General features: G+C 46.2%; 1 protein-coding gene across 1 annotated transcript in view; it reads right to left on the bottom strand.

The window, feature by feature from the left end:
• GAB3 (GRB2 associated binding protein 3) overlaps positions 1-12,747 on the bottom strand; it is a 120,576-nt gene that overhangs the window by 42,702 nt on the left and 65,127 nt on the right. The window contains exon 2 of the mRNA XM_056859661.1: positions 4,841-5,144. Within this exon, the coding sequence (XP_056715639.1) occupies positions 4,841-5,144 (304 nt within the window). The remainder of the gene's footprint in view (positions 1-4,840; positions 5,145-12,747) is intronic.

Genomic DNA, 12,747 nt, shown 5'->3' with positions numbered 1-12,747 from the left:
TGCACTCACCCTTTCCCCCTCAACCGAATTAATGACAGGTAATCGAAATATTGCCATTAAAATTGACACCAGTTTTTGTATCCATTGTATATCCCTGTCTAGTTTATATGGTACAAATGGCTTAAAATGCCCTGTAAGAAGTAAATGAAAACAGGATATCGGCCAACCAAGCATAGGCAGCATGAAAATGGTCTCCCTAATTATGCACAAATAATAAACAAAAGAACAAAAATGTATTCTCACATCCCATTCATTTGCTTAAAAAGATCTGCAAGACAAACTGAGGTTTTTTAGGCATGGCTGTTTCACTTGCCGTCACCCCTTCAGATCTTTGTTTGGATTATGTCTGCCGGTTCCGACCGTCAGAGGTCCGCCTCGCTCTCCCCCTGCGTCTCCCCACGTTTTGCCCGCGTTTTCAAACTAGAGATAAAACAGGTCCCTCAAAACGCAGGTCAAACGCGGGGGAAATGCAGGGGGAGGGCGAGGTGACCTCTGATGGTCGGAAACGGCATGCATAATCAACACAAAGATCTGAAGCGGGGTGACGGAGAGTGAAACAACCATGCATAAAAGACCTGAGACCTGTCCATTAAATGGCTTTGTGTTTTACTGGCTTTGCTCTCCATGGGCAAAGCCAGTAAAACCTACTACCTTGTTCTGTGTGTGCTCCTCTTTGTCTGTTCGAGAGGCAGGTCCCCCTCCACACTGCAGAGCACATAGCTCTCGCACGACGCACTTTTCCACTCCTTGAAAAACATCCATCTTGCACAAGCTGATGACCCTGATACCAGAGGAAGTTTGCTCTGCACTGACTACTGCCTTGACAATGGACTAAAGCAGGGGTCCCCAACCTTTCTGAGCCTGTCGGCACATTGGGAATTCTGACTCAGTGTGGTGGGCACAGCCACAAAATGGCTGCTGCAGGAGGCGGAGTCAGCTGCCACTGAAAAAATGTTATTTTAATCTGCATGGCCAATCAGAACTTCAGCGGCCAATCAGAAACACTAATGGGTGAAAGGCCCGCCTGGCCTTACCCACTTTCTAAAAACACTTGGTGGGCACCACGAAAGGTGTTGGCAGGCACCATGATGCCCATAGGCATGGCGTTGGGGACCCCAGGATTACAGAGAAGCACAGGTGAAATAAAAGCATAGGACCCAAGTCAGCATCCGATCCAGGTACAGCTAGACCACCTGCTGCCAGTTCGGTGATTCTTTAACACAGATATCTGCAAAAAAAGTCTTTGTAACAACCCATCCCCTCCTCCATTCGTAGCTGTATTTCACCGACCAAGGGAAAAGCTTCTCAAGTGCTGATTTATAAACAAATGCAGCGGGCAACATGAGTTGGGCATAATGCTGTACCTCCAAACTTTAAAACCAAATTAAAGCAGTACATGGATTTGGTATGATCAGTTCAAAACATCAGAAAATTGGCTTTTAGAATTCCTTTTTTAAAGACACTGAACCTGTCCTGGAGCGGGCCTCCTCACTGCCCACCTGGGCCCTACCCATGACCGAGTCACTTACCCCAGGGAAGGAGGTGGGGGCTACCGGCAGCAAGCTGTTTGTAGGAGCTGAAATTGTGACAATCTGGCTGCATCCGAGGGAGGTTCTGACTCTCCCTCGGACTGGTCTGAGGCTGAGGAGGATCCCTTGGCCCAGACCCTCCCCAGGGCAGAGACTCCAAGGGGCCCGGAGGCCCGGGGAAGCGGGACACAACCATTTGTCCTAACTGTCAAGTTTTGTGCAAGACGACTCATTACTGAACTAATTTTAACGCAGATAAAAACAAAGATGCACGTGCGGCTACATTTTAAATGGGAAATCTTTTTTAAACCTGGGCCACTTGCAGAATTTAGGGGCATCTCAACAGCAGAAACCATCAGATGGTGTTTGAAAAGAGTTTGTGCAGCTTTATGACCCAGTTCCAAAATACAGGCTCCAAAATCGAGCCCCTGTATTTCCCCACCTTCTTTAGTCCTCTGCAGATCACCCAGCTGACAAAGAGAAATACCGGGCCCATTAAATATTGATTTTCTGAGTCAGTTTGTTTATTTGAAAAACTATAGCTTATTCTAAGTGGAGTTAGATGGGAATCAAATTTCTCGTTCCTGTTGGAAATTTCATCCTTGCCTTCCTGCCTATAGCTTTTTCAGTCAATGAATCAAAAGCTGATGATCAGGAAAGACCTACTAGAAGTGGGCATGCAAAATTTTACATTACAAGATAGAAATGCAAAGAGAAACTGTGGTCCTCCAGGTACATGTATGCTGAATATCCCATGCTAACACTCCATCATCTCCAACTGTGTTGGACAAGGCCTTTCTTTCCCTGTGGCTGCTTCCACAAGACATCCTCCATGAAGAAGTGTTTTTTTTTAATGCCAACTTTATCTTTTAAGGACAACCAAACCGGCTTACAATCTCCTTCCCTTCCTCTCCCCACAACAGACACCTTGTGAGGTAGGTGAGGCTGAGAGAGTTTGAACTGTGACTAGCCCAAGGTCACCCAGCTGGCTTCATGTGTAGGAGTAGGGAAACAAATCCAGTTCACCAGATTAGAGTCTGCCGCTCATGTGGAGGAGTGGGGAATCAAACCCAATTCTCCAGAATAGAGCCCACCGCTCTTAACCAATACACCATGCTGGCAGCTCTTAAAATAAGAGCAATTTTTTCCCAGTGGCCACACAACCATCATGCTGCACCTGTGCCCTTTCTGCCCCCCAATCTTGCCTAAACCTGCTTTGGACCAATCTTTTTTTGAAAGATTTCAGCCAATCCATGCTTCAGATCCCACCCATTATCCTCCCCCCCCCCATCTCCTGCAGCTGCCATTCCCCTTCTCTGAACCTCTTGAGGGCTTTAAAAAAAGCAATGGACTTATTGCTATAGAATGCTATAGGTCGGAATATGTCAATAACTGAGTTTTTGGGTGTTTTTGTAAGCCTGAAGCTGCTTTCCGGTAGCACCTTTGGAGGGCTGGAAATGGCAGCCACCGTGGGCTGGGGGAAGTGCAGGAAAAACCACCACGTGGTCGCTTTGCTGCCGCTGCATAGAGAACCACCACTGGGCAGAAGCATCCTGAGACCCTGAAGAGCTCTTCAAAACAGACATGACTGAGTTCAGTGAACTAAGAGTCTGCTTCAATATAAGGGAGCTTCGTATGTTCATGCACCAGGTTTTCATCCTCACTTTCACAGCAGGATCCCCCCCCCCCGCCTCTTTTACAGCTCAAAATGCTCTTCAGGATGCTGTTTCTGCCACAAGGGCATGAACAAGCATTCTGGGCTGACTGAAAGAGCTTGACTAGACACCAGGATCAGAATTAGGGGATACGTGTGACTATCACACCCTACTTGCGATAGCTGCTGGTACGTTCGGCCAGGCAGGCCGCTGGTTCGATGCAACATGGCAGTCCTCAACTAGATTTTTATCCATAATGATCAGGGGTAGAAATTTCTTTTTAAAAAGTGAGAGCTGAGTATATGATGTAGATGTTCTGCTACTAAGCCACGGCTGCTGAAATCCACGATAATCTTTGCCTCTAAAGATTTCCAATAAATTGCTCAAAACAGCTCATAAACCCTGAATTTGTCATCATCAGTGATGGGAGTCAGGACTAAAAAAGCCCTCTGAGTTACAGGATGAAACTCTCTAGCGGGGGGCATGATGACATAAGCCCCCCACGGGACCCAACAGGACATAAGATGCCTTTTGGCAGGTGGTTGTGTCATCTGAGGGCCTGGAGGGACGGAGGAGGGGGAGGAAGTCACTAGTATGCTAATGGATTTTGTGACAGGCCATTACTCACCCCAAGCATTGCCCACGTAAGGCATTAACTACGTCACACCATCTGATCAATCGACAATACCCTTCACTCACAGGAACAGACCTACATGTTTAGATCCTCCTCAGAAGCTCTGCTCCACTTTTCCTCACCACCTGAGGTAGAGGGGTCAGTTACTCAGGGCATCCTCACTGAGACAGTGAACTGTCAATGGCTTTCAGTTACTCGGACATGGTTATTATTATTATTTAGAATCACAGAATGATAGAGTTGGAAGGGACCATCAGGGTCATCTAGTCCAACCCCCTGCACAATGCAGGAAATTCACAACTACTTCGCCCCCACACCCCCAGTGACCAGAAGATGGCCAAGATGCCCTCCCTCTCATCATCTGCCTAATGTCACAGAATCAGCATTGCTGACAGATGGCCATCTAACCTCTTCTTAAAAACCTCCAGGGAAGGAGAGCTTACCACCTCCCGAGGAAGCCTGTTCCACTTAAGCAATAGCTCTGTTAGAAAATTCTTCCTAAAGTCTATACGGAAACTCTTTTGATTTAATTTCAACCCGTTGGTTCTGGTCCGACCTTCTTGGGCAACAGAAAACAACTTGGCACCATTTACTTTATTTATATCCTGCCTTTCTCCCCAATGGGAACCCAAAGCGGCTTATATCATTCTCCTCTCTTCCGTTCTGTCCTCACAACAACCCTGTGAGGTAGGTTAGGCTAAGAGTGTGTGACTGGCCCAAGGTCACCCAGCGAGCTTCCATGGCAGAGTGGGGATCTGAACCGAGGTTTCCCAGGTCCTGCTACGACACTTTAACCACTACACCATGCTGGCTCTCCATGATGGTTTTATTTCACAGGGCTTTGGGAGGTACTGGATCTGAGGACTGTTTGGTCTATGTTTTATTTGTCTACAAAGTTGTTTTACATTTCTAATTTTTGTTTTAATTTGCAGTTTGGCTTTTACAATTGTTTATTTGCCACTTTGCGGATTAATCCAAGAATGGGACACAAATATCTTCATTGTCATTCTTTACATTCCTACCTGTTCCATCTTCCAAATGTCCGAAGTTACAGATCTGGGTGATGTGGTGTACCCACACTTGCATTTCCTCCTCGGATTTGGCCACCAGATAGAAGGTGCGGTACGTCGTTTTCACAATGAAGACAAAGTTGTTCTGGAACTCTTTCTTGATGACGTTAGACCCCGAGTGCTTCCCTACCTCGCATTCATTCAGGTCTATCACCCGGATGGGCTTCTTGGAATGGCTGTTGCGATAATATTCCAGGACGTCGGGGTTCCCGCTCATTCGACCTTGGCGCAAGACGAACCAGCGTTTTCGCCAAGCCTGAGGAAATAATACATTTGACATTACTGACAGCAAAAGAGGTCACCTATCTGTGTTGTAGTGAAAGAGGTGAACCAAAATTTCACCTGCAAGATTGTATATTACAGCTCTAGAAAACCAGAGTGTTGTAGAGGTTGTTGTCAAGGAGGACTGGGGAGGCTTGGGCTCAAATGATCTCGGGTCTATCAGCATACGAACCTCACAGGACAACTGTGAGGATAACATGGAAAAGGGGAGAACTTACTGCCATAAGACTACCTGAAGATTGCAATAAGTAAATCAGAATAATTAGGAGGCCAGGAAGGCGTAGAAGGCTGCACCGGCATCCCGGGAGGCGTTTCAGGGTCCCGGAAGGCGTTCCCGGGGCAAGCCGGGGGGAGGAGCTGCCGTGAACGCTGGCACGGAGAAGAGCGAGGCTACGCCTGTTTTTTTGCAGGCACAGCCTCGCTTTTCTCTACGGAGCGAAAAGGCCCTGTTTTACAAAAAGAAAAAAACAGTTTAAAGGCTTTTTTAATTTTTCAGCGTGCGGGGAATGGCTTTAGGAGGTTGCGCCTCCTCCCCGTCATTCCCCCACGCCAAATCTCAGGAATGCGCTGTAAGAGTCCAGTAGCACCTTAAAGACTAACCAAATTTCTGGCTTTTGTGAGCCGCAGCTCACTTCTTCAAATACCTGAGCTGTGGCTCACAAAAGCTCATACCCTGCCAGAAATTTGGTTAGTCTTTAAGGTGCTACTGGACTCGTGCTCTTTTCTGCTGAGACAACTGTCTAAAGAAGTTTCGTCACCTTTGATTTTAGATCTTTTTAGCCAGATGTGAACCAGTGCAGCCCATTCCTACTTTGCCTTTGCATATAACCAAAATGTTAGAATTTGCCCTGAGGCGGTAAACACATTTCTGAGATGTGATACTGCAGAATGCAGGTGGGATTCACATGACAGAAGGTTTTCCATACCAAAAAATAACCACCGCATAAAGAACTCACAGAGACAAGAGATCTTTGTTACACACATGGTTTTGACTTCACTGAAGTTTTTTTTTTAGACTCAGAGGGACATTCAGTTATCTGTATAGTTACCGGGAGCAATTAATATTGTTTTATGGTGATCGTATGTTATTTTGATTTGGTCAAATGACCGTAAATTAAAGATTGATTGATTGATTGTATAGTTACTGGGTGCCTGCTAATGGTGGGCAATCTCCCGGTGATTTCGGCTGCTGCCCACCAACACTCAGCTAAAAGCGATCTGCATCATCGCATGATGTCATCCGTTCTGGCGCAATGCAGAAGCACCAGCATTGCACCGGGGGGACGTTCTTTCACTCTCTCAAAAACTTTATGGTTTGGGGACAAGAGCTAGAGCATATCCCCCTGGTGCGATGCCGGAGCTTCTGCACTGCACTGGAAGTGACATCATCACACTATCACGCAGGTCGCTGCCCTCTGCAATGGTAAGTACCCACCGCCCAACATCTCTAGCCGGTTACCAGGCCAGGCCTGGCAGCCCTAGTTATTTTTGGCCCCCAACTGCAGTCAAGATTACTACCTCAGTGAGAACGCGGTCTTCTTTACAGTGCCATCTGAAGCAGAGTTATAGCCTTCTAATTCCAACAGCCTCAGAAGAGTGTAACTCTGCTTAGGATGGCCCTGTTAGTCACACAAATGTTATTTTTCCACAAGCCTCATCGACCTATAAAAAAATAACTATGTTCTGTGGCACAGCAAGGAGTACCATGGCACTGTGTGGATAGGCCTTGTTCTCAGTTTCCTCACCTTAGATCGGAGGTGTAAGCATACGGGCCGCCTAAACTCCCGGACTGGACCTGGCAACCCGATATGCAGGCACACGACTACTGTCCCAGCGGCGCGCCCGCTCCAAACACTACAGGACGGCAGCTGCGCGCTCCGTTGAAACTGACACGGCCGCTCCTGCGAGCTCCGTGCAGCCAGCTAGGAAACAGAAGCAAGGGCCACCTCCAGTGAACCTGAGAGACTCCATGTTCCTGTGCAAACTCTGTTCCAGCCGCAGCCATGTTGTGGAAAGCAGACAGTCACGTAGTCAGAGCCAACACCCCCCCTTTCCCATTGCAACATCAGCAGCTTAATGGGCAATCAGCAGCGATCCTGATATTAGCGATGAGTCATTCCTCCAGCTATGCAGCAGCGATCCCCAGACGTTTGCAGAGATCGCACCTATTGTTCCAGAACATTAATCACTTCAGCAGAGATCTCCCGGTTCCTCCCGGGTTGCAAAAGCTATTGGAATCAGAATAGAGTTCCAAATTTTCACCACACCACCCCGGCAGCCGAAGATTAATCCTTTTGTCACCTTTTGTCACCTGGGAACCTAGGAGGGGTAAATCCCCTCTCCCCGCCCCCAGAAAAACAGTATATCTGGTGTGCCCCCAGCCCACAATGTTACCTTAGGTCTTTCCTGGGATCTTTGCCGTTACTCTGCTGGTTTGGTTTTGCGCAGCCTGACCACACTCCCTCCCGCCTTGCTGGCCAAGTCTACGGGAACCCCTTGCCCCCGCCTTTGCTCTTAATTTCTTCTATCTTAGTCTACGTGAACTTGGACAACTCCTCTTCAAGAACGGTAAATATCCCCCCATCAACGATCCCTGCCACGTTGGGACCTGTGCTTGTACTACTCTCTTGGCATTTCTTAGATTTCTCTGAATGTGTGTATGCATCACTGATTTGAAAGAAAATGACATAAACTCTCTTAATTTGGAATTCCCTTGTCTGTCTTGATTCTTAAGGTCACAGCTAATGGGCTCTGGTATAGTTGGTTGATCTCGCTATAAAAATATTAAAGTTACCGATTTGGTTAGCTAATTCCCCATCCAAAGAGCATTTCGGGTAACAAAGGGTTGAACTCATTTGTTACAAGGAGAGGATACAAGGGGCTGAGGCTCAGTGGTAGAGCATCTGCTTGGCATGCAGAAGGTCCCAGGTTCAATCCCCAGCAGCATCTCCAGTTAAAGGGGCTAGGCAAGTAGGTGATGTGAAAGACCTCAGCCTGAGACCCTGAAGAGCCGCTACTGGTCTGAGTAGACAATACTGACTTTGATAGACCAAGGGTCTGATTCAGTGTAAGGGAGCTTCATGTGTTCAAATGCCTCGCCAGCCCAGATTGGGACTGGAGGGGGTGGCTGCCTCAACTGGCTCACGGGCCGGATAAGAGCTCTCAAGGAGGCGGATCCTACAGGCCTCATGTTTGACACCCCTGCCTTACACCTTATGATTCACTTTGTTACCTCCTGGTCAGTGCAAATTGGATTTATCATTACCTGAGAAGTAGCAAACTAGGGCTGTAATCCTAAAGATACTATCCTGGAAGTAAGCTGTATTGAATATCATGGGACTTCTTTGCTCTCTATGGTTGCACTTGCTCTATTTGCATATTATTTTCCCATTTTGCCCTTTGGTGGTTAAGAGGGGCCCTAAAATCCTGGCTCCAGACCTCAGCTCTTGAAAATTGTGTGAAGCAAACACAGCAAAAAAGCAATCCGGCCTTTGTTTCCTACTAATCCCAGCCCTGTCAATCAAAGAGATTACTAAATTCATAATACGCACTAATGGTGCATTTGCAGTAAATAACAGGAGCAGAAAGCAGCTATTACCACCTCAAAATGGATTTTCTTCTGTAATCATTTTGTCTTAGTAAAAACCCCACAGATCCAGCTGGCGAAGAAATTGAATTCATGTGGCACACGCTGGCAATTATATCGCTCCCACCAGCAAATCTTTAAGGCACTTTTTGAGCGGAGGTGGGGGAATAATTATCAACTTCATCTAATTCTCCTCCTCTCACAAGTTGCTGTCCTGGACCCTGGTTGTCCAGGGACTTACTGGCCATCTCTCCTCTCTTCCGTTGCTATCAGCTTCTCATCCCTGGCTGCCCAAGTTTCCTACACAGGGCTGTGCACACGATGTTCTTGCCTCATGCTCTAGAAAGCTTAAGAAGAAGAAGAAGAAGAGTTGGTTTTTATATGCCGACTTTCTCTACCACTTAAGGGAGACTCAAACCGGCTTACAATCACCTTCCCTTCCCCTCCCCACAACAGACACCCTGTGAGGTAGGTGGGGCTGAGAGAGCTCTTAATAGAACTGTAACTTGCCCAAGGAGGATTAGCCTCCGCCGCTCATGTGGAGGAGGTGGGAATCAAATGTGGTTTTCCAGATCAGAGTCCACCACTCCAAACCACTGCCCTTAACCACTACACCACACTGGCTCCTTAAGATTCCTACAACACAATCTTGCCATGAACACACAAAACTAGCTGGTTTATCAAGGTCAGTATTTATTCTTGACTAGCAGGCTCTCCAGAGTTCTTTCACATTAGAGAGCTCTTTCACATCAACTACTAGATTTTTTTAACTGGACAGACTAGGGATCAAACTTGGGACCTTCTGCATGCCAGGCAGACACTCTTACCGATGAGCACTGCCCTTCCCCTAAAAATGTCAGGGTAGTGCCAGCTGGTTGTTATTCAGGCAGAATCGTTAGAATTCCCAATTAGCCAAGTCATCCTCTTAGTCCTTCAAAATCAGGTCCTCTCTACACACTTTCTAGGAAGGGAAAAACAAATGCGATATCCAAATCTGTATGTGATGGTCTGCCAATCACCAAAAGTTAAAAAAACAACAAACAGCCCTGCTCTAAACTTTTTCCAATCACGACCCCTTTTCGCCTGAGAAATTTTTACGCGACCCCAGGTACGTAGGCAAATAAAATAGGTTTACAAATCAAACATTTACTAATAATAAATCATAAAGAAATTTATTTTAAAATTTAAAAAAATCCCACAACCCCCACATTTAGTTACATGACCCCACATATGGGGTTGTGACCCACAGTTTAAGAAGCTTTGCTCTAAACCACATTATTAGAGCTGACCTTTGCTCAGTGGAGGGGGTGGAATGAGGGTACCATGCTGCATTATGTATCATATATGAAGCTACCCTATCCAAGTCAAACCACTGGCCCATCTAGGTCCACGTGGTGTGATGTCCAAACTAACGAAGCATGGGCTATTAATAAGCCAGCAAACCAATCAGAAGTTGGGTTTGCAAACAATGATTTGGCACATTGCATGAATCTACAGACCAAAGAGACAGCTGTCACTCTAATTGCTGCTGCTTTTTAATGTTTAATTTTTTTTAATAATTACAATCCCCAAACAGAAAAGAAATAGACAATATAAAAACAGTGGTAGCAAGTCTACACATAATTATCTATAAAAGGTTTCCAAATACCTAAACGTATAGCCATACACAATTGCTGTCTAAGAGCCATAAATGTTGACAAAGCTGCAAGAACCTCACTCCACTGTATTACAGGAGATGGGCATTTGTCCAGTGTTGTAATATAAGTCTTAACAACAGTAAGGGCATGGAGGCTTCATTTTCACTGACCATCAGTTAGCCTCCAGGCAAATAGTTTAAAGGACATAAGCATCCTCTAAGATCAGTGGATATTCTAACACAAAACTGATATGAGAAATTGCTTCCTCCTAAAAAGACAAATAACCATACAGGGCCAAGCATATGTTTAAGAGATGCATCATGTAAGTTAGTGGCTACTATGACAGAATGGATATTACGAAACTGAACTCTGAGAAGGTGGAAAGTGAAAGCAGACATGTGGGTCTTAAACCATGGGTTGCCTGTTGTCATGTAGAAGTTCCAACCATAGCTTGGGTTCTAAACTATGGTTAGAGCAAACCATGGTTTGGTGTGAAGCCTGAATTGAGCCAGTGGCTCCGGATCTATCTGGAAAGACAGAATCAGAGCTCGCAGACAGGTGGATTCAGACACTACAACAAGCGGTGGGAAGGGGAGAGAAAGTAGAAACAACTTGCACTCCTTGATTTTGAGCGTTTGAGACTCGGGCATCTCCCCTGTATAGAGAGGTAGGGAGGGGCTGTGTCTCAGTGGAAGAGCCTCTGCTTTGCGTGCAGAAGATTGAAGATTCAATCCCTGGCATCTCCAGTTAAAAGGACATGGTAGCAGGTGATGTGAAAGACCTCCCACCTGAAACCCTAGAGGGCTCCTGCCAGCCAGAGCACACCACACACTGACCTTGATAGCAACTCCTGTTGATCAGGAGAAAAGCAGGTTATAAATAATGGATAGACTCATGGCCTGTATAAGGCAGCTTCAAGCACGTCCATTTGCACTATATACACAAGTATTGTTGCATGCTCAGGCTGTCACCCAACTAACACACTTCCTTGTGAATGTGGTATTGCTCAAAGACCCCTATTTCCCGTGGACTTCTAACGAAGCTTGGGATCTGAACATCTTGAAAAAAAGTAAAAAAACCTTTAAAAAATCCAGTCTCCTAAAACAGTTAGCAGCTGAACAGTCTTTTGAACAACACTGTGAAGTCAGAGTATGCCCATTCTTCAAGAGACCTTGATAAGCTAGAGATACTATATGAGAGAAAGACTAAGAATCAGCAGATGGACAGCGTGAGAAATGACCCTGCTCTATTTTGTCAACACAAAAACTGAAATCCATCTGAAAATATTTCAAATTTATCTTCAGCGGAGGGGTGTGTGCGTGCGAGTGTTTAGATTGTGTCTCACTGTCAAAGCCACCCAGATAAACACATCAATTTGAGCTCAGTTTAGCTGACTGCTAAGAGAAACATGACATTTATTTTTGGGTTCCTGGAAACGAGTTCCTAATTGCTCGGGGACTCTTGCTGTACATTTATATACTCTCTGATGTTTATCTGCTTTCTGGTGCTCGCTTCTATTAGCACGGGAACAGTCTTCTACAACAAACCATGGTCGCGCCCAGATGAAGAGTCGCGGTATTACTGTTCATCTTTCCCTTCGTCCTCTACGAAGCCATGGCCAGAGAGCTAGAATTTTATTCCTGGGCAGATGCGCTAGGGCAACTTGATCCCTTCATGCTTCCTTATCAGCCTCAGCATTTTTCATTTATGAGGCCATCTGCCATTTCCCTTACAATAGAGCTCTTATTAAAATAACCCATGTTCTCACAGACAGACACCCCTCTCTCTCGATTCCCACTGAATACGGATGAACCTTAACCCTACCTTGTGCAAAATCTCTGTGAATTTTTGCACCGGCATGGGAAGCACAATGTCAGGCCATACATATTACGGGGATGTAATAAAAGCATGCTTAACGTCTTGGTTGGTTTGTTATATGGATAATTTAATATGATTTTATGATTTTAAGGTGTTTTGACTTGTAAGCTGCCTTCAGAAGGAGTCTGGAGATCCAGACTGCATATAAACCTTTTTCAGCCTGGGAGCACCAGTGGCATTTTGAGAGGGAGTGGAGCGCACCACCCCAAAACGGCTGCCGCAGGAGTCAGAGCCAAATACTAGAATGGCTGCCACACCTCCCTCCCCACTTTGCAGCCACGGGGCACTCTTTCATCTGAATGAGGGGGGGCCAATAAGAAACCATGCCTTACAATGGCTCCGCCCACTTTCTGAAACGCTTGGTGGGCACCAAGGGAAGTACTGGTGGGCACTGTGGTGCCCCGGGCACCACACTGGGGAACCCTGAGCTAGTTTATATCTACTACTGGTGTATGCAAACTGTCAGATGGGCCTTC

This window comes from Euleptes europaea, chromosome 13 (assembly GCF_029931775.1).
Source record: "Euleptes europaea isolate rEulEur1 chromosome 13, rEulEur1.hap1, whole genome shotgun sequence".
NCBI lineage: Eukaryota > Metazoa > Chordata > Lepidosauria > Squamata > Sphaerodactylidae > Euleptes > Euleptes europaea.
This window is presented reverse-complemented; position numbering and strand designations above follow the sequence as displayed.